This window comes from Astatotilapia calliptera, chromosome 2, assembly GCF_964374335.1.
Source record: "Astatotilapia calliptera chromosome 2, fAstCal68.1, whole genome shotgun sequence".
NCBI classification, from domain to species: Eukaryota; Metazoa; Chordata; class Actinopteri; order Cichliformes; family Cichlidae; genus Astatotilapia; species Astatotilapia calliptera.
This window is the reverse complement of record NC_137423.1, coordinates 31,212,625-31,227,667: the sequence shown is the minus strand read 5'-3', so window position 1 is coordinate 31,227,667 and position 15,043 is coordinate 31,212,625. Positions and strand designations below refer to the sequence as shown.

Below are 15,043 nucleotides of genomic sequence, written 5' to 3'. Positions count from 1 at the left end.
TGAATATAGATGAGTACTTGAAGCTGTGCTGGTGTGTGCTTGGAATATGTTGCGTGTCGTGCTGCAGCACCTGTGTGTATGGGTTTGTGTGATGGCTAGAAAAATTCATGTCAATGTTTGCTGCAAGACCTTGATTTCCATTTGTTTTTCAGTGTCTGCTGGCGAGACTCTCGTCCACAGCATGGTAGAACTGATTTATTGCATTGTTGCACTGTAGGCTACAACTTGCAACATGCAACTAAATCATACAGGAAACAGGAATGAATAAGCTAGAAAAAAGTTAAAATTCATCTCCGTGTTTGCCGCAAGACCCTGATTTCCATTTGTTTGTCAGTGCCTGTTGGCAAAGTTCTCTTTCACAGCATGGCTGAATTGATTTATTACGTTGTTGGAGTGTAGGCTACAACATGCGACTAAATCATACAGGACACTTGAATGTAAAATAACAGGTGTGTTTTTAAAGTGCAAGCATTGTTGCATTTACCAGTGTTAGTTTTAGTCATTGTAGTCTCGCTGATTCAGTACGAAATCAACGTTTTTTTCTCTCTCTTTCTCTTTTGCCTTTTCTTCCTCATTCCTAACATTTTTTTATTTACTTCCACCAGATGGACACAGTTTTTTAGGTAGCAAGTAGTTTGTTTCAAGAAAACCCACCGCTGTTGGTCTGTGGGTTTGGGTTGTCTTATATGCTTTTGTATTGCGTAATCCAAGACTGACTACATGTTGCTGAGATAAGGCATAGCATCTATTACGGAACTCATTGTCCTTCTTGTGTTTGAGGACAGTTCCCATCAGCTTCGGCAATATGTTTAGAGTTGTTGTCATGCAGCAAAATGGATTTGGGAGCAGTTAAACGCATTGTGATAGCTACAAAGATGTAAAGATGTACTTACAGTCCCTAAAGGCTCAGAATTGCACAGTACTGTATTTCTATTGATTAAATGAAATACAGAGCTGGCAACGAGACAGACTGGATGATTGGTTTATAATTAATTGATTACAAACAGTAGTGACAGAGCTACAGAAGTGGAAGTGGAATAAACTGAATTAAGACACTTTGCATTAGAAACTGTATTATGGTAGAAAAGTACTCTAAGACCAATGATAATAGAAGATAGTCGTAGTCATAGACTCTTGAGGCCTTTGGGGGGGTTTTTTTGCCAAGAAACTTTATCCACTAAAAATATCAGGTAGCTTAAATAAAACTTAGAAGAAAGACAGGAATGTTCCATGATATTTGATTGACTGAGACAGGACTCTTCCAGACACTCTAAACCAAGGCACAATGTACATTCCAAATTCCTTTAATTTTAAATATGTTTATATTGTCTAGGCTTTTGCCCCCTGGTAGGGTCTCCCATGGCAAATTGGCCCTGGGTGAGGGACCAGACAAAGAGCGATTCATAAGACCCTTATGAAAAGGACACCGAGGGAACAGTTTACCCTGCCCGGGATAGGGTTACCGGGGCCCCGCCCTGGAGCCAGGCCCGGGGAGGGTGCCCGAGGGCGAGCGTCTGGTGGCCGGGCCTTAGTCCATGGGGCCCGGCCGGGCACAGCCCGAAGAGGAGACATGAGCCCATCCTCCCGCAGGCCCACCACCCGCAGGAGGCGCCATAGGGGTCGGGTGCATTGTGTGCCGGGTGGCGGCCAGGAGCGGAGGCCCTGGCGGACTGACCCCCGGCTGCCAAGACTGGCAATAGGGACATGGAATGTCACCTCTCTGGTGGGGAAGGAGCCTGAGTTAGTGCGTGAGGTTGAGAGGTACCGGCTAGATATAGTCGGGCTCACCTCTACACATGGCTTGGGCTCTGGAACCAGTCTCCTGGAGAGGGGCTGGACTCTGTCTCAGTCTGGAGTTGCCCCTGGTGAGAGGCGGCGGGCTGGGGTGGGTATCCTAATATCCGCTCGGCTTGCTGCCGGTACGTTGGGGTTTTTCCCGGTGGACGAGAGGGTTTGTTCCCTGCGCCTTAGGGTCGGGGAACGGGTCCTGACTGTCATCTGCGCTTATGCGCCGAGTGGCAGTTCAGAGTACCCAGCCTTCTTAGAGTCCCTGGGGGGGGGGGGGGGGTGCTGGAGGGTGCTCCACCTGGAGACTCTGTTGTCCTGCTGGGAGACTTCAATGCTCACGTGGGTAACGACAGCGAGACCTGGAGGGGCGTGATTGGGAGGAACGGCCTCCCTGATCTGAACCCGAGCGGTGCTCTGTTATTGGACTTCTGTGCTAATCACAGTTTGGCCATAACGAACACCCTGTTCGAACATAAGAGTGTCCATAAGTGCACGTGGCACCAGGACGCTCTAGGCCGTAGGTCGATGATCGATTTTGTAATCGTATCAGCAGATCTGCGACCATATGTTCTGGACACTCGGGTAAAGAGAGGGGCTGAGCTGTCAACTGATCACCACCTGGTGGTGAGTTGGATCAGGTGGCGGGGGAAGACGCTGGACAGACCTGGTGCACCTAAACGCGTAGTGAGGGTGTGCTGGGAACGTCTAGCAGAGGCCCCAGTCCGCGAGATCTTCAACGCACACCTGCGGCAGAACTTCAACAGCATTCCGAGGGAGACTGGGGACATTGAGTCCGAATGGACCATGTTCAGCGTCTCCATTGCCGAAGCTGCTGCATTGAGCTGCGGCCGCAAGGTGGTTGGTGCCTGCCGTGGTGGTAATCCCCGAACCAAATGGTGGACACCAGAGGTGAAGGGAGCCACCAGGCTGAAGAAGGAGTCCTATCGGGCTTGGTTAGCCTGTGGGACTCCGGAGGCAGCCGACAGGTATCGACAGGCCAAGCGGAATGCGGCTCGGGCAGTGGCTGAAGCAAAAACTCGGGTGTGGGAGGAGTTCGGAGAGGCCATGGAAAAAGACTTTCGGACTGCCTCGAAGAGATTCTGGCAAACCGTCAGACGTCTCAGGAGGGGAAAGCGGTGCTCTACCTGCACTGTGTATAGTGCTGGCGGAGCGCTGCTGACGTCGACTGAGAAAATTGTCAGGCGGTGGAAGGAATACTTCGAGGACCTCCTTAATCCCACTGACACGTCTTCCGAGGAGGAAGCAGAGTCTGGGGATGAGGGGAATGACCCGCCAATTTCCGGGGGCGAGGTCACTGAGGCAGTTAAACAACTCCTTGGTGGCAGAGCCCCTGGTGTTGATGAGGTCCGCCCCGAGTTCCTGAAGGCTCTGGACGTTGTAGGGCTGTCCTGGTTGACACGCCTCTGCAATGTTGCGTGGAGATCAGGGGCAGTACCTGTGGATTGGCAGACCGGGGTGGTGGTCCCCATCTTTAAGAAAGGGGACCGGAGGGTGTGTTCCAACTACAGGGGGATCACACTCCTCAGCCTCCCTGGGAAAGTCTATGCCAGGGTGCTGGAAAGGAGAGTTCGTCCGTTAGTCGAACCTCGGATACAGGAGGAACAATGCGGTTTTCGTCCTGGTCGCGGAACACTGGACCAGCTCTTTATCCTCTCCAGGATACTTGAGGGTTCATGGGAGTTTGCCCAACCAGTCTACATGTGTTTTGTGGACTTGGAGAAGGCATTCGACCGTGTCCCTCGGGGTGTCCTGTGGGAGGAGTTGCGGGAGTATGGGGTGTCTGGCCCATTGCTACGGGCCATTCGATCCCTATACAACCGTTGCAAGAGCTTGGTTCGCATTGCCGGCAATAAGTCGGACTCGTTCCTGGTGGGTGATGGGCTCCGCCAGGGCTGCCCTTTGTCTCCGGTTCTGTTCATAATTTTTATGGACAGGATTTCTAGGCGCAGCCAAGTGGCGGAGGGCTTTCGCTTTGGTGGCCTCAGAATCTCATCTCTGATCTTTGCAGATGATGTGGTTCTGTTGGCTTCATCGAGTGAGGGCCTCCAGCTCGCACTGGAACGGTTCGCAGCCGAGTGTGAAGCAGCGGGAATGAGGATCAGCACCTCCAAATCTGAGGCCATGGTTCTCAGCCGGAAAAGGGTGGAGTGCCCACTCCGGGTCGGGGATGAGTTCCTGCCCCAAGTGGAGGAGTTCAAGTATCTCGGGGTCTTGTTCGCGAGTGATGGGAGAAGGGAGCCGGAGATCGACAGACGGATTGGGGCTGCAGCTGCAGTAATGCGGACGCTGCACCGGTCCGTCGTGGTGAAGAGGGAGCTGAGTGTAAAAGCGAAGCTCTCAATTTACCGGTCGATCTACGTCCCTACCCTCACCTATGGCCACGAGCTGTGGGTAGTGACCGAAAGAACGAGATCGCGGATACAAGCGGCAGAAATGAGCTTCCTCCGAAGGGTGGCTGGCCTCTCCCTTAGAGATAGGGTGAGAAGTTCGGCCATCCGGGAGGGGCTCAGAGTAGAGCAGCTGCTGCTCCACATCGAAAGGAGCCAGCTGAGGTGGTTCGGGCATCTGACAAGGATGCCCCCTGGGCGCCTCCTGGGTGAGGTGTTCCAGGCATGTCCCACCGGGAGGAGGCCCCGGGGCAGACCCAGGACACGCTGGAGAGATTATATCTCTCGGCTGGCCTGGGAACGCCTTGGTATTCCCCCGGATAAGCTGGAGGAGGTGGCTGGGGAGAGGGAGGTCTGGGCCTCTTTGCTTAGGCTGCTGCCCCCGCGACCCGGCCCCGGACAAAGCGGATGAAGATGGATGGATGGATGGATGGATGTCTATTCTGTAAAATAGTCAGATGTCTATTCATATTAAAGTACAGAACTCACCTGCTTGCTGCTACTACTGCACATTCACCCAATGTATATACTATTATATATATATATAATGTTCTTCCTCTACCCCCCCATTTTTGCACATGTCGAGGAGCGTGTCAGGCTACATTTCACTGTGTGTTATACTTGTATAACTATGCATGTGACAAATAAAGAACCGTGAACCTGAACCTTGATTGTACCACCAATCTGAGCCTCATTAGCATAAAAGGAAGGTTTTGTAGGTATGAAGACAAACGTTTTCCTTCAGGGTCAGAGTGTTAGGTCAGAAACCTAGACAAAGTGTTTTTTTAACAGTAAATAGCCATTATTTTAAATGCCCTGTTAAAGAATGGCCTAGACCTGGAGCTGCACCCCATGGTCACTGATGTTCTTACAAGACTGGAGGCCCCGAGGACCAAAATGTAGTTCAAAGAAGTCTCTGAGAGAGCTGCTGTTCAGACAGAGGCAGCAGATATTAACATTCCTGATGTTATTCCAGGCCAAGCAAGGTAAAAAAGAAATACCTGCAAAGTTAAAGGCACTGCTCTGCATCGGTGATTGAAGACTATCAGGCACACAGTCTGAAGGACCATAACTAAGGCAGCGTGTACTTCATTTATATGCTTGCATTAAAAAGTTCTATACGTGATTTGAAAAGAAAGTAAAATAAAAACAGACAATTGTCACTCACAGATCTATCAAAGGATGTCACAGAAGAGCAAGCTATTATGGTACTCTTATTTATCAGTTTTATGAATTTTAAGATGGGACATAGCTGCTGACTGAAATGGCTCTACATACACGAGCTCAGCATAGGTTTTGCAGATTTTGTTCAGGGTGTATCAAAAAGAACCATCTTATTTCAAAAGGCTATATTTCTTTTCAGCTGGGGGTAAATTTTAAAATACTTGGCTGAATATAAAGTGTTATATACAGAACTTAAGACGTTCACAAGTGCTTAGTAGTAGTAGTAGTTATAGACTGAACTGAACTTAAGAATAGTGATTTTCAGTCTAACTTTTTCAAATTTTTGAAGCTTTTCAGCCTGACTTTTACTCCTTTTTTTCTTCTCCTTTTTTCCAGCTTTTGTATTTGCTTTAAACTACACTGAAAATGGACTGTGCAGTGCTTTTATGTTATTATTGGCCACTCAGTTCAATTCAATTCAGTTCAATTCAATACAATTCATTTTTATTTATATAGCGCCAAAACACAACAACAGTCGCCCCTAGGCACTTTATATTGTACAGTATATCCTATAATAATAGATGCAATCCAAGCACTCTACACTAAAAACAACACTTACCACTTTCTCTACATCACATCACATTACATCCAAGACTGTTAACTTGGATTCAACAGTTAACCGAGCATGCATTGCATGTCTTTGGACTTTGAGAGGAAACCAGACAACCCAGACAAACCCCAGGCAACCACAGGGAGAGCATGCAAACTCCAAGATTTGAACCCAGAACCTTTCTCCTGTGTGACAGTATTAATCACTGCACCATCTTTTTTTAGCTACAAGTACGTTATTTAAACAGAGATAGACTTTATTAGTTACACACTGCTCAAATTCTGGGTAAATTACTGCAGCACAAGGGCCAGGTTAATTAATTATTTAGAACAGAATAAATTACAGATGTATTAGAAAAATTAACAAAAATATATAATGTACAAATAAAAAGCCAGCATACTATACAAAACTACTCAGTGTGCTCTAAGTCGAGTTAGTCACTTCCTTTGTCCTTCACAGCACTGGGTCAGGGTTGGCTTACGCCTCAAAACTTGCTGTGTTGGTTGTGTTTCCATAATGGGACATGTCAAAGTAATGCAACACAGGTTACTCTATGAACGCCTCCCACCTCATCTTCTCGCCATTTCACGTTCTCTCCTGAGAACATGTTTCACCCAAAATATCAACTGGGTTCATTTGTTAGATCAATAAAGCAGCAGGTGGCTTTGGGGTTATTTCACCAGGGAGTAAAGTGCACAGGTCCACTGGTTTAATGTTAGATCCAAGCCAGAAGGCAGATGGATTAATTCCCAAGCCAGATCACACAACCTTTCTGCTATAAAACACAACTCATTGTTTTCGCTGTCTGAAAGGACAAAGATGATGAGTTTCTGCTTTGATGGATTAAACAGATTTAGCAGGGTTGCTAAAATGCAATGCTCACAGAATCTAAACCACCATCCTCCACCTTTCTAAAAGCCAACACAAGCCGTTAGGCCATCCTGTTTCATTTTTTGTGACACAAGCTTTTTCTTTTCTTTTTCTTTTAGCCACAAACAGACTGATTTGTAACTGCAAAACTCTGCTCTGCATCTCCAAACCTATATGCAGATTGTCTTAATGCACTCACAAACTGGAAATTATTTGTGCAAATGTTATTCATTTATTCATTAAATGCTTTACACAGCTGCAGATCTCCTTTCAGATTCAAAAATTAAATCTATTTGTTCAGATATTTTTACATATTCACTGATTTAAATATTAAATGTCTTGGCACATTCGAATATAGTGATGCACAGCAACAATACTCTTGGCTGGAGTCTCCTCCCTCCATCTTTGAGTCATTGAGGGCATTCGGTGACGCATGCATTTTCCCTTTTTGATTCCCCTTCCTCTCTTCATGTTTGTGTGATAAAGTGAGTGTTGGGATGAGGATCCACTCAGCAGGCCTATAAGGCTTAGCTCAGTTATTAATGGAACTAACGAGCATCAGCCCAAATGAGCTTTTAATGGGCTCTGTCTACCTGCAGCTACAAAGAGAGGGATGGAGTGGAGGTGGTGGGGGGGGGGCAAAAGGATGGATGCAGAAAAGACAAGAAAGGGTGAGGTCAAAGTATTTAAGCAGAAAAATAGATAGGATCAGTTAATGTTAGATTCCAGTAGGGTGGCAGTTTTCTTAAATACCGGCAATTAATGGTTAAACATTTATTTAACTCTGACTACAAGGTGGTTTGCCTAACTTTTACTGGCTTCAAAAAGTATTAGAGGTGAATTCCTGAAGGATGCCTTCCTTAGAGGAACCTTTCCAGACATTTCTGCTGATGACCTGTGTGGGTCCAGCTTCTATTATGGACAGGCATTTCATTATCACCTTAACTATTGCTTTTTGCCCTTTGTCAGCTGAGATAGGATCAGCCCCCCTCGTGACCCTATGCAGAATAAGCAGTTAATAAAATGGATGGATGGATTTCATTATTAATGGAAATGGTTCTTTTTTCATACCTGTGAAGGGATCATTGGTTTTAGTTCACTTTGGTACACTATCAAATTCAACTTAGGAACTTGAGACTCATTACTTCCTCCTCATAGCTTTTGCATAATAAAAGTTGGGTTGTTTTTTTTTTTTTGCTTTTTCAAATTAATTCAGGTAAACTTGCCTCATGACCTCTAAATAATTTTAGGTCTGTCATTCATATGGTGAAGTCAGGCTCAGGCTACAGAACTTCTTCATTTAGGTACTAAATGCCAAGGTTCAGCAACATTGGCTCACAGTGAGAAAATCCCAAATTAAGTTCATTTTCCTGTTGCTTCACCCTTGACAATACAAAGGCTTAATGCTACAGTTGGTCTCTAGGCACTCCACAATAGCAGCTCTGAGAACTTAAAAGAAGTTGAATGTCGACCATATATTTCCATACAAGGTTCTTATCTGCATACCTGTGTGTAGTAAAAGCAAGTTTTCCGAGGCATAGCAATGAATTTTAAGGTGAATCACCTTACTATTTAATTTAGTAAAATCTTTGCAAATTCATTGAAAAGCTGGAATGACATTTTAAAGTCTGTCTTCTATTAGTCTAAAACAGGCTGTGAAGTCTGTAAAGAACATGGTCCAAATCCACAGTAGAATTTCATGTCTTCACACTTTGGCCTTTCTTCTTTCTTTCTGTCAGGTTTCAAGAAAGTTGATCTTTTAGTTTCTGTGTAATCCTGATAGAAAAATGTGGCTGGTTGCTCATGGGAAATAACTGGTTTGATCCTTTAATAGTCAGTACTTGTATTTATCTGTTACAGCATTCTTGGTCCTGCCTTCGGCCTCACCATTAAAACATCAAAAGGCAGAAAATTTGTATTTTCTAGCAGGACAACTACCCACCAAGTTTACTGACAAATTGCATCCTTGAATAATCTTAGACTAATAGATTTCAAGAAAATGTGTTGTTTACTGCTTTGTTAAGTGTAGTAAAAACTTGTTTTATTTATTCACATTTCTTTTTGCTTCACTTTCTACTGCAATACATTGCTACTTTTGTAGTTCCCTATAAATCCCAAAATGACTTTGAACAACTGCCAGAGAAGAGCTGCGAGAGATGTATGATTAGGCACAGATGTGAGTGCATACTGTTATAAGACTAGTGACTGTTTTTAATGCTCTTGCTGCTCAAATGTTGGTAAATTTAATGTGTTTAATTCATTCCATTGTATTTTGGAATCAAAGATTTGGATTCGTCAGAAAAATGGGAAAGAGAAAATAATAGTTCGGTGATTGATGTGTTGACTGTATCTAACAAAGCAGTGCACTGAACTGTAAATCGACACTTGATTGATATCACTCCACTGTTCAGTCTGGGGTGAGGTTTGAATTTCTTCTCCATGGTCCAGTGGCATCATTACTCATTGCTGTGTGGCTGCAGCAGTCTCCACAGGTGTTTGATTAGTTTTTCAGAGAGGAATAACACTGAAGTAAATTTTTATGGTCTGTCTTTTGATATATATAAATGTAAACAGTTTAAAACTCCAAAGGACTAAATTTTTAACAATCTTCCTGCCATATCCTGCATTATGCTGATTTTCCTTTATGTTTTCTGTTGCTTTAAACTATCTGTCTTTGGCCACCGTGTTTAGTGTTGTGCTCTTACTTATACTCTTTGCCTTTTGTTCCTACAGAATGCCGTGATGTGTTGTTACCCCTGATGTTGCGGGAGCTGAGTGGGGCACTGGTCACAATGGCTGACGGCCCACACGATGAGAGGAAAAACAGTTTGGAGCTCCTCAACAACATCCTCGAAGTCCTCAGCAGGAACAATGTGGTGAGACACAACGCAACCATTTATATAAAACACTGATCTCATCTCTCATTTGTGGAGAGGATTAAGGGTACAGTTAATTTAATCTTTATGCAGCTGGTCTTTTCCCACACTTGTTGTTCTGTGTGACTTCGTATACAGCCAAGTCCCACAGCCACAAGCCATTACAGAGCTTTTTCTGTCCAATCTCTCTACGTTGCCACTCGCTTCCCTGTTTTCTTGTTTCTTTCATTTTGATGATTTCTGTGTAATTGTAGCAAATATGCTGTAGCAATAATTACCCTTCATAACAGCAGTCCCAGTTTCCCACAGATACAATCAAATGTCAGTGGGAAACAAAAATCAGATCCTAATTTCACTCAAGTGACTTGACCTAATCTTTGGAACCATCAATAACTCCAGAGTTTATGTAGAGACAATAAACATATATCGAATGGTGAAAGGTCAGGCAGAAATGTACAATCTTCATTTATAGTAAAGATTGTTTTAGGCCAAGCAGACAGTTCAGCAGAATCTGATGAGACACTGAACCTACGGGGTATCATTTTGTCGGAAAATTCGTCTATCTTACCTCCATCATCTTTGCAGAAATGTGAGTGTAAAAATGATCCAGTCCACAGATTAGATGAAATTTCCTTTGTCTCTTTTTACTGGATCTCCTCGCTAATTGGATAAATTGAAACTAGCCCGGAGCTCTGTTTCATCCCAGTTGAATCTACAGAAAAACCATAAGCTGTTTTGTCTCCAGCCATCCTCTCATGTAATGAAGCTAGCCTTGACTAGGGATGGGTATCGTTTAGGTTTTATCCGATACCGGTGCCAAATCAGTACTTTTGAAACGGTGCCAGTGCTTAAACGGTGCTCAAACCGGTGCTTAAAGAATGGAGAACACAAAATTGGTCCAAAAACCTCTCATGTTCAGCTGTTTTTTGTAAAAAGATAACAATGTTAGCCTTTTCTGCAGCTATGGGGCATATATGGTATCACTCTTGGCTGGAAGCAGTGCTTAAACAATGGAAAAAACACAAACTTTGTCCAAAAACCTCTCATGTTCAGCTGTTTCCCTCTTTTTCTTTGGTCATTTTAGCCTTTTTGGCCAGGGTGAAGGGAGTATCTGCCATCAAACAATAAGACAGCCGCATGTAGCTATGATGATGTTTGCTAGTTCACCTTACATGCATTAATGTAATAACGTGGTTAGCCTACTCAACGTAAATTACACGAACAACATTAAGCTACTCGCGCAGAGAAGAACGGCTGCTGCTGCCATCATCATCCATCATCATTTCTGCTACACTGGCAGGGCTAGGAGGCAGGACTCTCCTCTTCGTGTTTTTGGGTATGTTGCTAACTCCGGGTCCGATAACAGGCACCACACCGCAGTAGATGCGCTCGGTGTGAGGTCTCGCAGCAAGCTATCAAATACAGCGCATTTCTTGGTTTTTGAAAAAAAAAACGCTATGCGTCGCCAGGTGTTTCATCGGATTCGAGGTGTTACCTCCTTTGACAGTATCAGCTTAAAGCACTTGTTGCAGGCTGCTGAGTTTGCATCTTTTGCTGTGAAGTACAGCCAGACTGTTGACCGCTTCACTTTGGGCATTTTTAATCTGTAGCTCTGCATAAAAGAACGTACGTACCTAGCCCCGCCTACTATCCTCGGAAACGTAAAATGATTGGCTAGAAGTGTATCACAGCTCAGGAAAAAAAAGCACCGAAATAAAGCACCGAAATGTGCGCTGCTTTTCGGTCTGGTTACTACCGTTTATGTCAGAATCGGTGCCATCATGGCACCGGACACCGGTACCCATCCCTAGCCTTGACCAATTAGAATTTATTTGATTTTGGTTCGCACGTGTTGCTGCATGTTTGTATGTTGAAACAAAATGCAGTTAGCTCTTTAGTTCAACACTTAATACTGTATAAACACGCAGACGCACACACACATACATAAATGTAAAACAAATAGATCACCAGCATCTAGCTCAAGGCTTTTTAATTGCTTCTGCAAGTTGTTGACAGCATGCCGAGTCTTTGAAGTGAAGGTATGCCTTTTTTGGCTCTATTTATTTGGATGAGCTAATGAAGCATGTGCCAGTGGAAGACAGATAGTGAGAGAAGAGAGCAAGTTAATGAATGAAGTGGAGTGGAGTGAATTTGATGAGATGAATTTGCGGTGGTTGAGATATGAAAACAAATGCAGGTGGTGACAGAGTGTTGAAAGGACATCACAAGTTGAAATTCGGTCTTGTCTGGATCACAAAACCAGTGACGCACAGCCTCATAGCGTTTTTCCATCAAACTACACAAGGACAAAAAAGTTTGCTATAGAATGACGTTATTGTTTGAGGCTGAGCACTGTTTATGGGCATGCAGAGAGGCTGAACAAACAATATGAAAACAGAGGATTAACAACTAAACACACAGTGATTTCATAGATAATGTGTCAACCGTGTTTTACAATGAAAAAATAGTCATGGGAGACAGAAAACAGGTGCAAGATCTAAGAAAAACAACAGAAGTAGAGGAGGAAGAGGTGATAGGAGATGAGTTTTGCCTCCTCTCTACTTTTCTGCTCCTTGTCTCCTTTGTTTTTCACCCTTCTGTCTTCCTCGCTCTGGGTGGTACCTGATTAAATTGTCACACAACAGATGTCTTCGAACCAAAGAGAGGGGGAGAAATACAGGTTGAGGAGTGGAGATAGAAGAGAAGATGTCACTATAGACATATGCTCATATCTCTGGAAGAGTTTGCATTGAATGTATTCACAAGTAACTTTTGTATATGATAATGTTGCTTTTTTCTGTTCTATAACGGCAAATCAGTGTTTTCAGTTTATATCTAGTTGCTCGGGGAGAAGATAAACCAGCTGGCTACAGTTGGAGATAAACAGAAATGAAACTTTAGAAGAAGAAAGGAGCATTTGTGACTCTCATCTTTCAGCTTCCTGTTCTGAGAAACCCTTTCCAGGGGACCAAAATACCTACAGTGAGCTAAAAAGATTTAAGCTTATTTAGGATCCACAGCTGTGCCTCAGTTTTACTATATGAGTGTGTGTGAGGTAGATGGAAATAGTATGCAAGATGACATACACACATTTAGACAGTTGTTTATTTTGTCTATGTCCTCTGGCTGTGAGTCAGCGCATTTCATGTGATACAATCATATCTACCTGATTCTCATCAGACCCTGCTGCCATCAGGCCATTGCACATGCACACAGCTGCACTGATAAAACTTTGAAGCTGACTTATTTAATTTTTTTTACCTTCCTCTGTTATTTTTGTACCCTCCCTCTGTTATTTTTGTACCCTCCCTCTTCTTTTCATGCATTGCTGAACGCCTCATACAGGAATATACACACAAAATAAACACACACGTACACAAACAAACTGACACACACACTGGGACTAACAAGGGCTTAAAAACACACACACACACACAGATGCACCCTGCAGTATTAGTACTAAGGTGTGTCTGAATGTAGCCGATGCTTCATTGGTGAGTTACTACCCCCAGGCAAGTCTGAGTCAGCGTCCATTGACCGCCTTTACTGTGGCAGAGTGTGCTTGTGTGTGTCCCTGTTTTTCTTTTTTCCCTGTGCACATGCACTGGATCCATAATGAGATTAGATATTTTACATATACATATATGCTTTCAAGAGATGCCTTTTTCCTGTTTGGTATGCATTTCTCTTAACTTGCAGTCTGAAGGTTTTTTTTCTGTACACAGTAATAGATGGGCATAGTTTCACTCTCCCATAAGCAAGCTTATGGGAGAATCTGGAAAGTACAGCAAGCTATACATGCATGCACACACGCACACACACACGCACACGCACACACACACACACACACACACACACACACACACACACACACGTGAACTAGTGAATGAGACTTAGCAAATGTCATTCGACTCCAGCTGCTTGTGTCAAGAACGTCTGTCAATCAACACAACCGCGCCCTAACTCAATTATCCAGGTGGATGAGTTTTTAAAAAATGACCCCACTCAGAGTTGGTGTAAAGGAGGAAATATCCATAGAGGCCCAAACTGATTTTTTTATGTTTTTTTCAGGCTGTAAATATTCTTTTTAATGCTGCAAAGTTTGACTGGGAGTCTAGAGAAAGCCTCGAGTTGCACTGCAGTTTTTGCTACTTCATTTTTTTTTGCACTCATCATTAAAAATCACCCTCCAGAATGTATATATTTCATGAAGTGTATATAAAGTAAAATGTACACTGAGAGTTGAATAATTTGTGCTATCTGAAGTGCTTTTATGATAATATGTATAGATGTATAGATGTAAGGCTGTGTTTAAGTTAAGTAATATTATTTTTCAAGGTCAGAAATGACCCTGCAAGTCCAGCTGCAGTTAGTCCACTGAATAAAATAGGAACAAGACCAATTAAAGGAGAGCTGACATTACTGTGACACTTTGAATCGAGTCAGTTTAATATTTAGGCTTTGAGCTTTTTGTTCTTTAAACCTGCAGACTTTCTCTAAGGTTTAAACAGGCATCTGACCTGAACAGGTCTGGGCACAGAGATCAACTCTTAAAAACATTTTATCCCCTTTGTTTAATTCTGGAAGGATAAAAGAAAAAGAAACATGGCAGGGGAGTGGCTTCAAAGGGAATGGAAATATAGGAATAGGAAAGTAGGTCTGCACTGAAAAAGTCTACATTCACGTGTCAAAAATCCTTTTGCAGTTCATTCATCTACACTGAGGATGATTAAGTAAATGTCCTGGTGAGGCATTTCAGAAAAGTTAAAAGACTTTAAACTTTTATATTCAGAAAACATTTTTTCTCCTTCTTCAAGTGTTTGGTCCACCGTGCATTCAGAACCATAGCCATGATTTGTACTCTGCAATTCTGGCTGTTTTCACGCTCAGCATAGTTAATTCAAGGGCAGAACACCTACACAGATAAAATGCTCAAGTAATCTTAAGTTTTGTAAAGAGAAGAAGTTCTGGGGTATCCCCACAAGTAGTACTAAAGTTATGCCTGAGTGAATAATGTTTGAAAAGGGCAGGAGCTGCTCTGCATCTGTCTGTGTATCTATTTTTTTTCTTTTGATCTGAGAAAATCTAACAATCTCCTGTGTATCTCTGTGTTTTTCTCCATATCCCTCTCTCTGTGCTTCTCTTTCCCCTCCACCATACACCTATACTCTGACTTGCTATCAGGGGGACACCTTCCAACATATCCAAGACATTGTAGTATCTCTGCTACGGGTCATCAACCAGACAGTCATCACCATGGGTCGAGAGCACGCTCTGATTGTAAGTACTTTACAAGTAGGACATATGGTGGACTCTTTAAAACCTTC

The 15,043-nt window shown here is 43.5% G+C and overlaps 1 protein-coding gene across 1 annotated transcript in view; it reads left to right on the top strand.

Annotated features, from left to right (window-relative positions):
* Window positions 1–15,043, top strand: part of dock2 (dedicator of cytokinesis 2) — a 99,237-nt gene that overhangs the window by 33,628 nt on the left and 50,566 nt on the right. Inside the window, exons 25-26 of the mRNA XM_026194526.2 lie at window positions 9,574–9,716; window positions 14,901–14,996. Coding sequence (XP_026050311.1) covers window positions 9,574–9,716; window positions 14,901–14,996 — 239 coding nt within the window. The remainder of the gene's footprint in view (window positions 1–9,573; window positions 9,717–14,900; window positions 14,997–15,043) is intronic.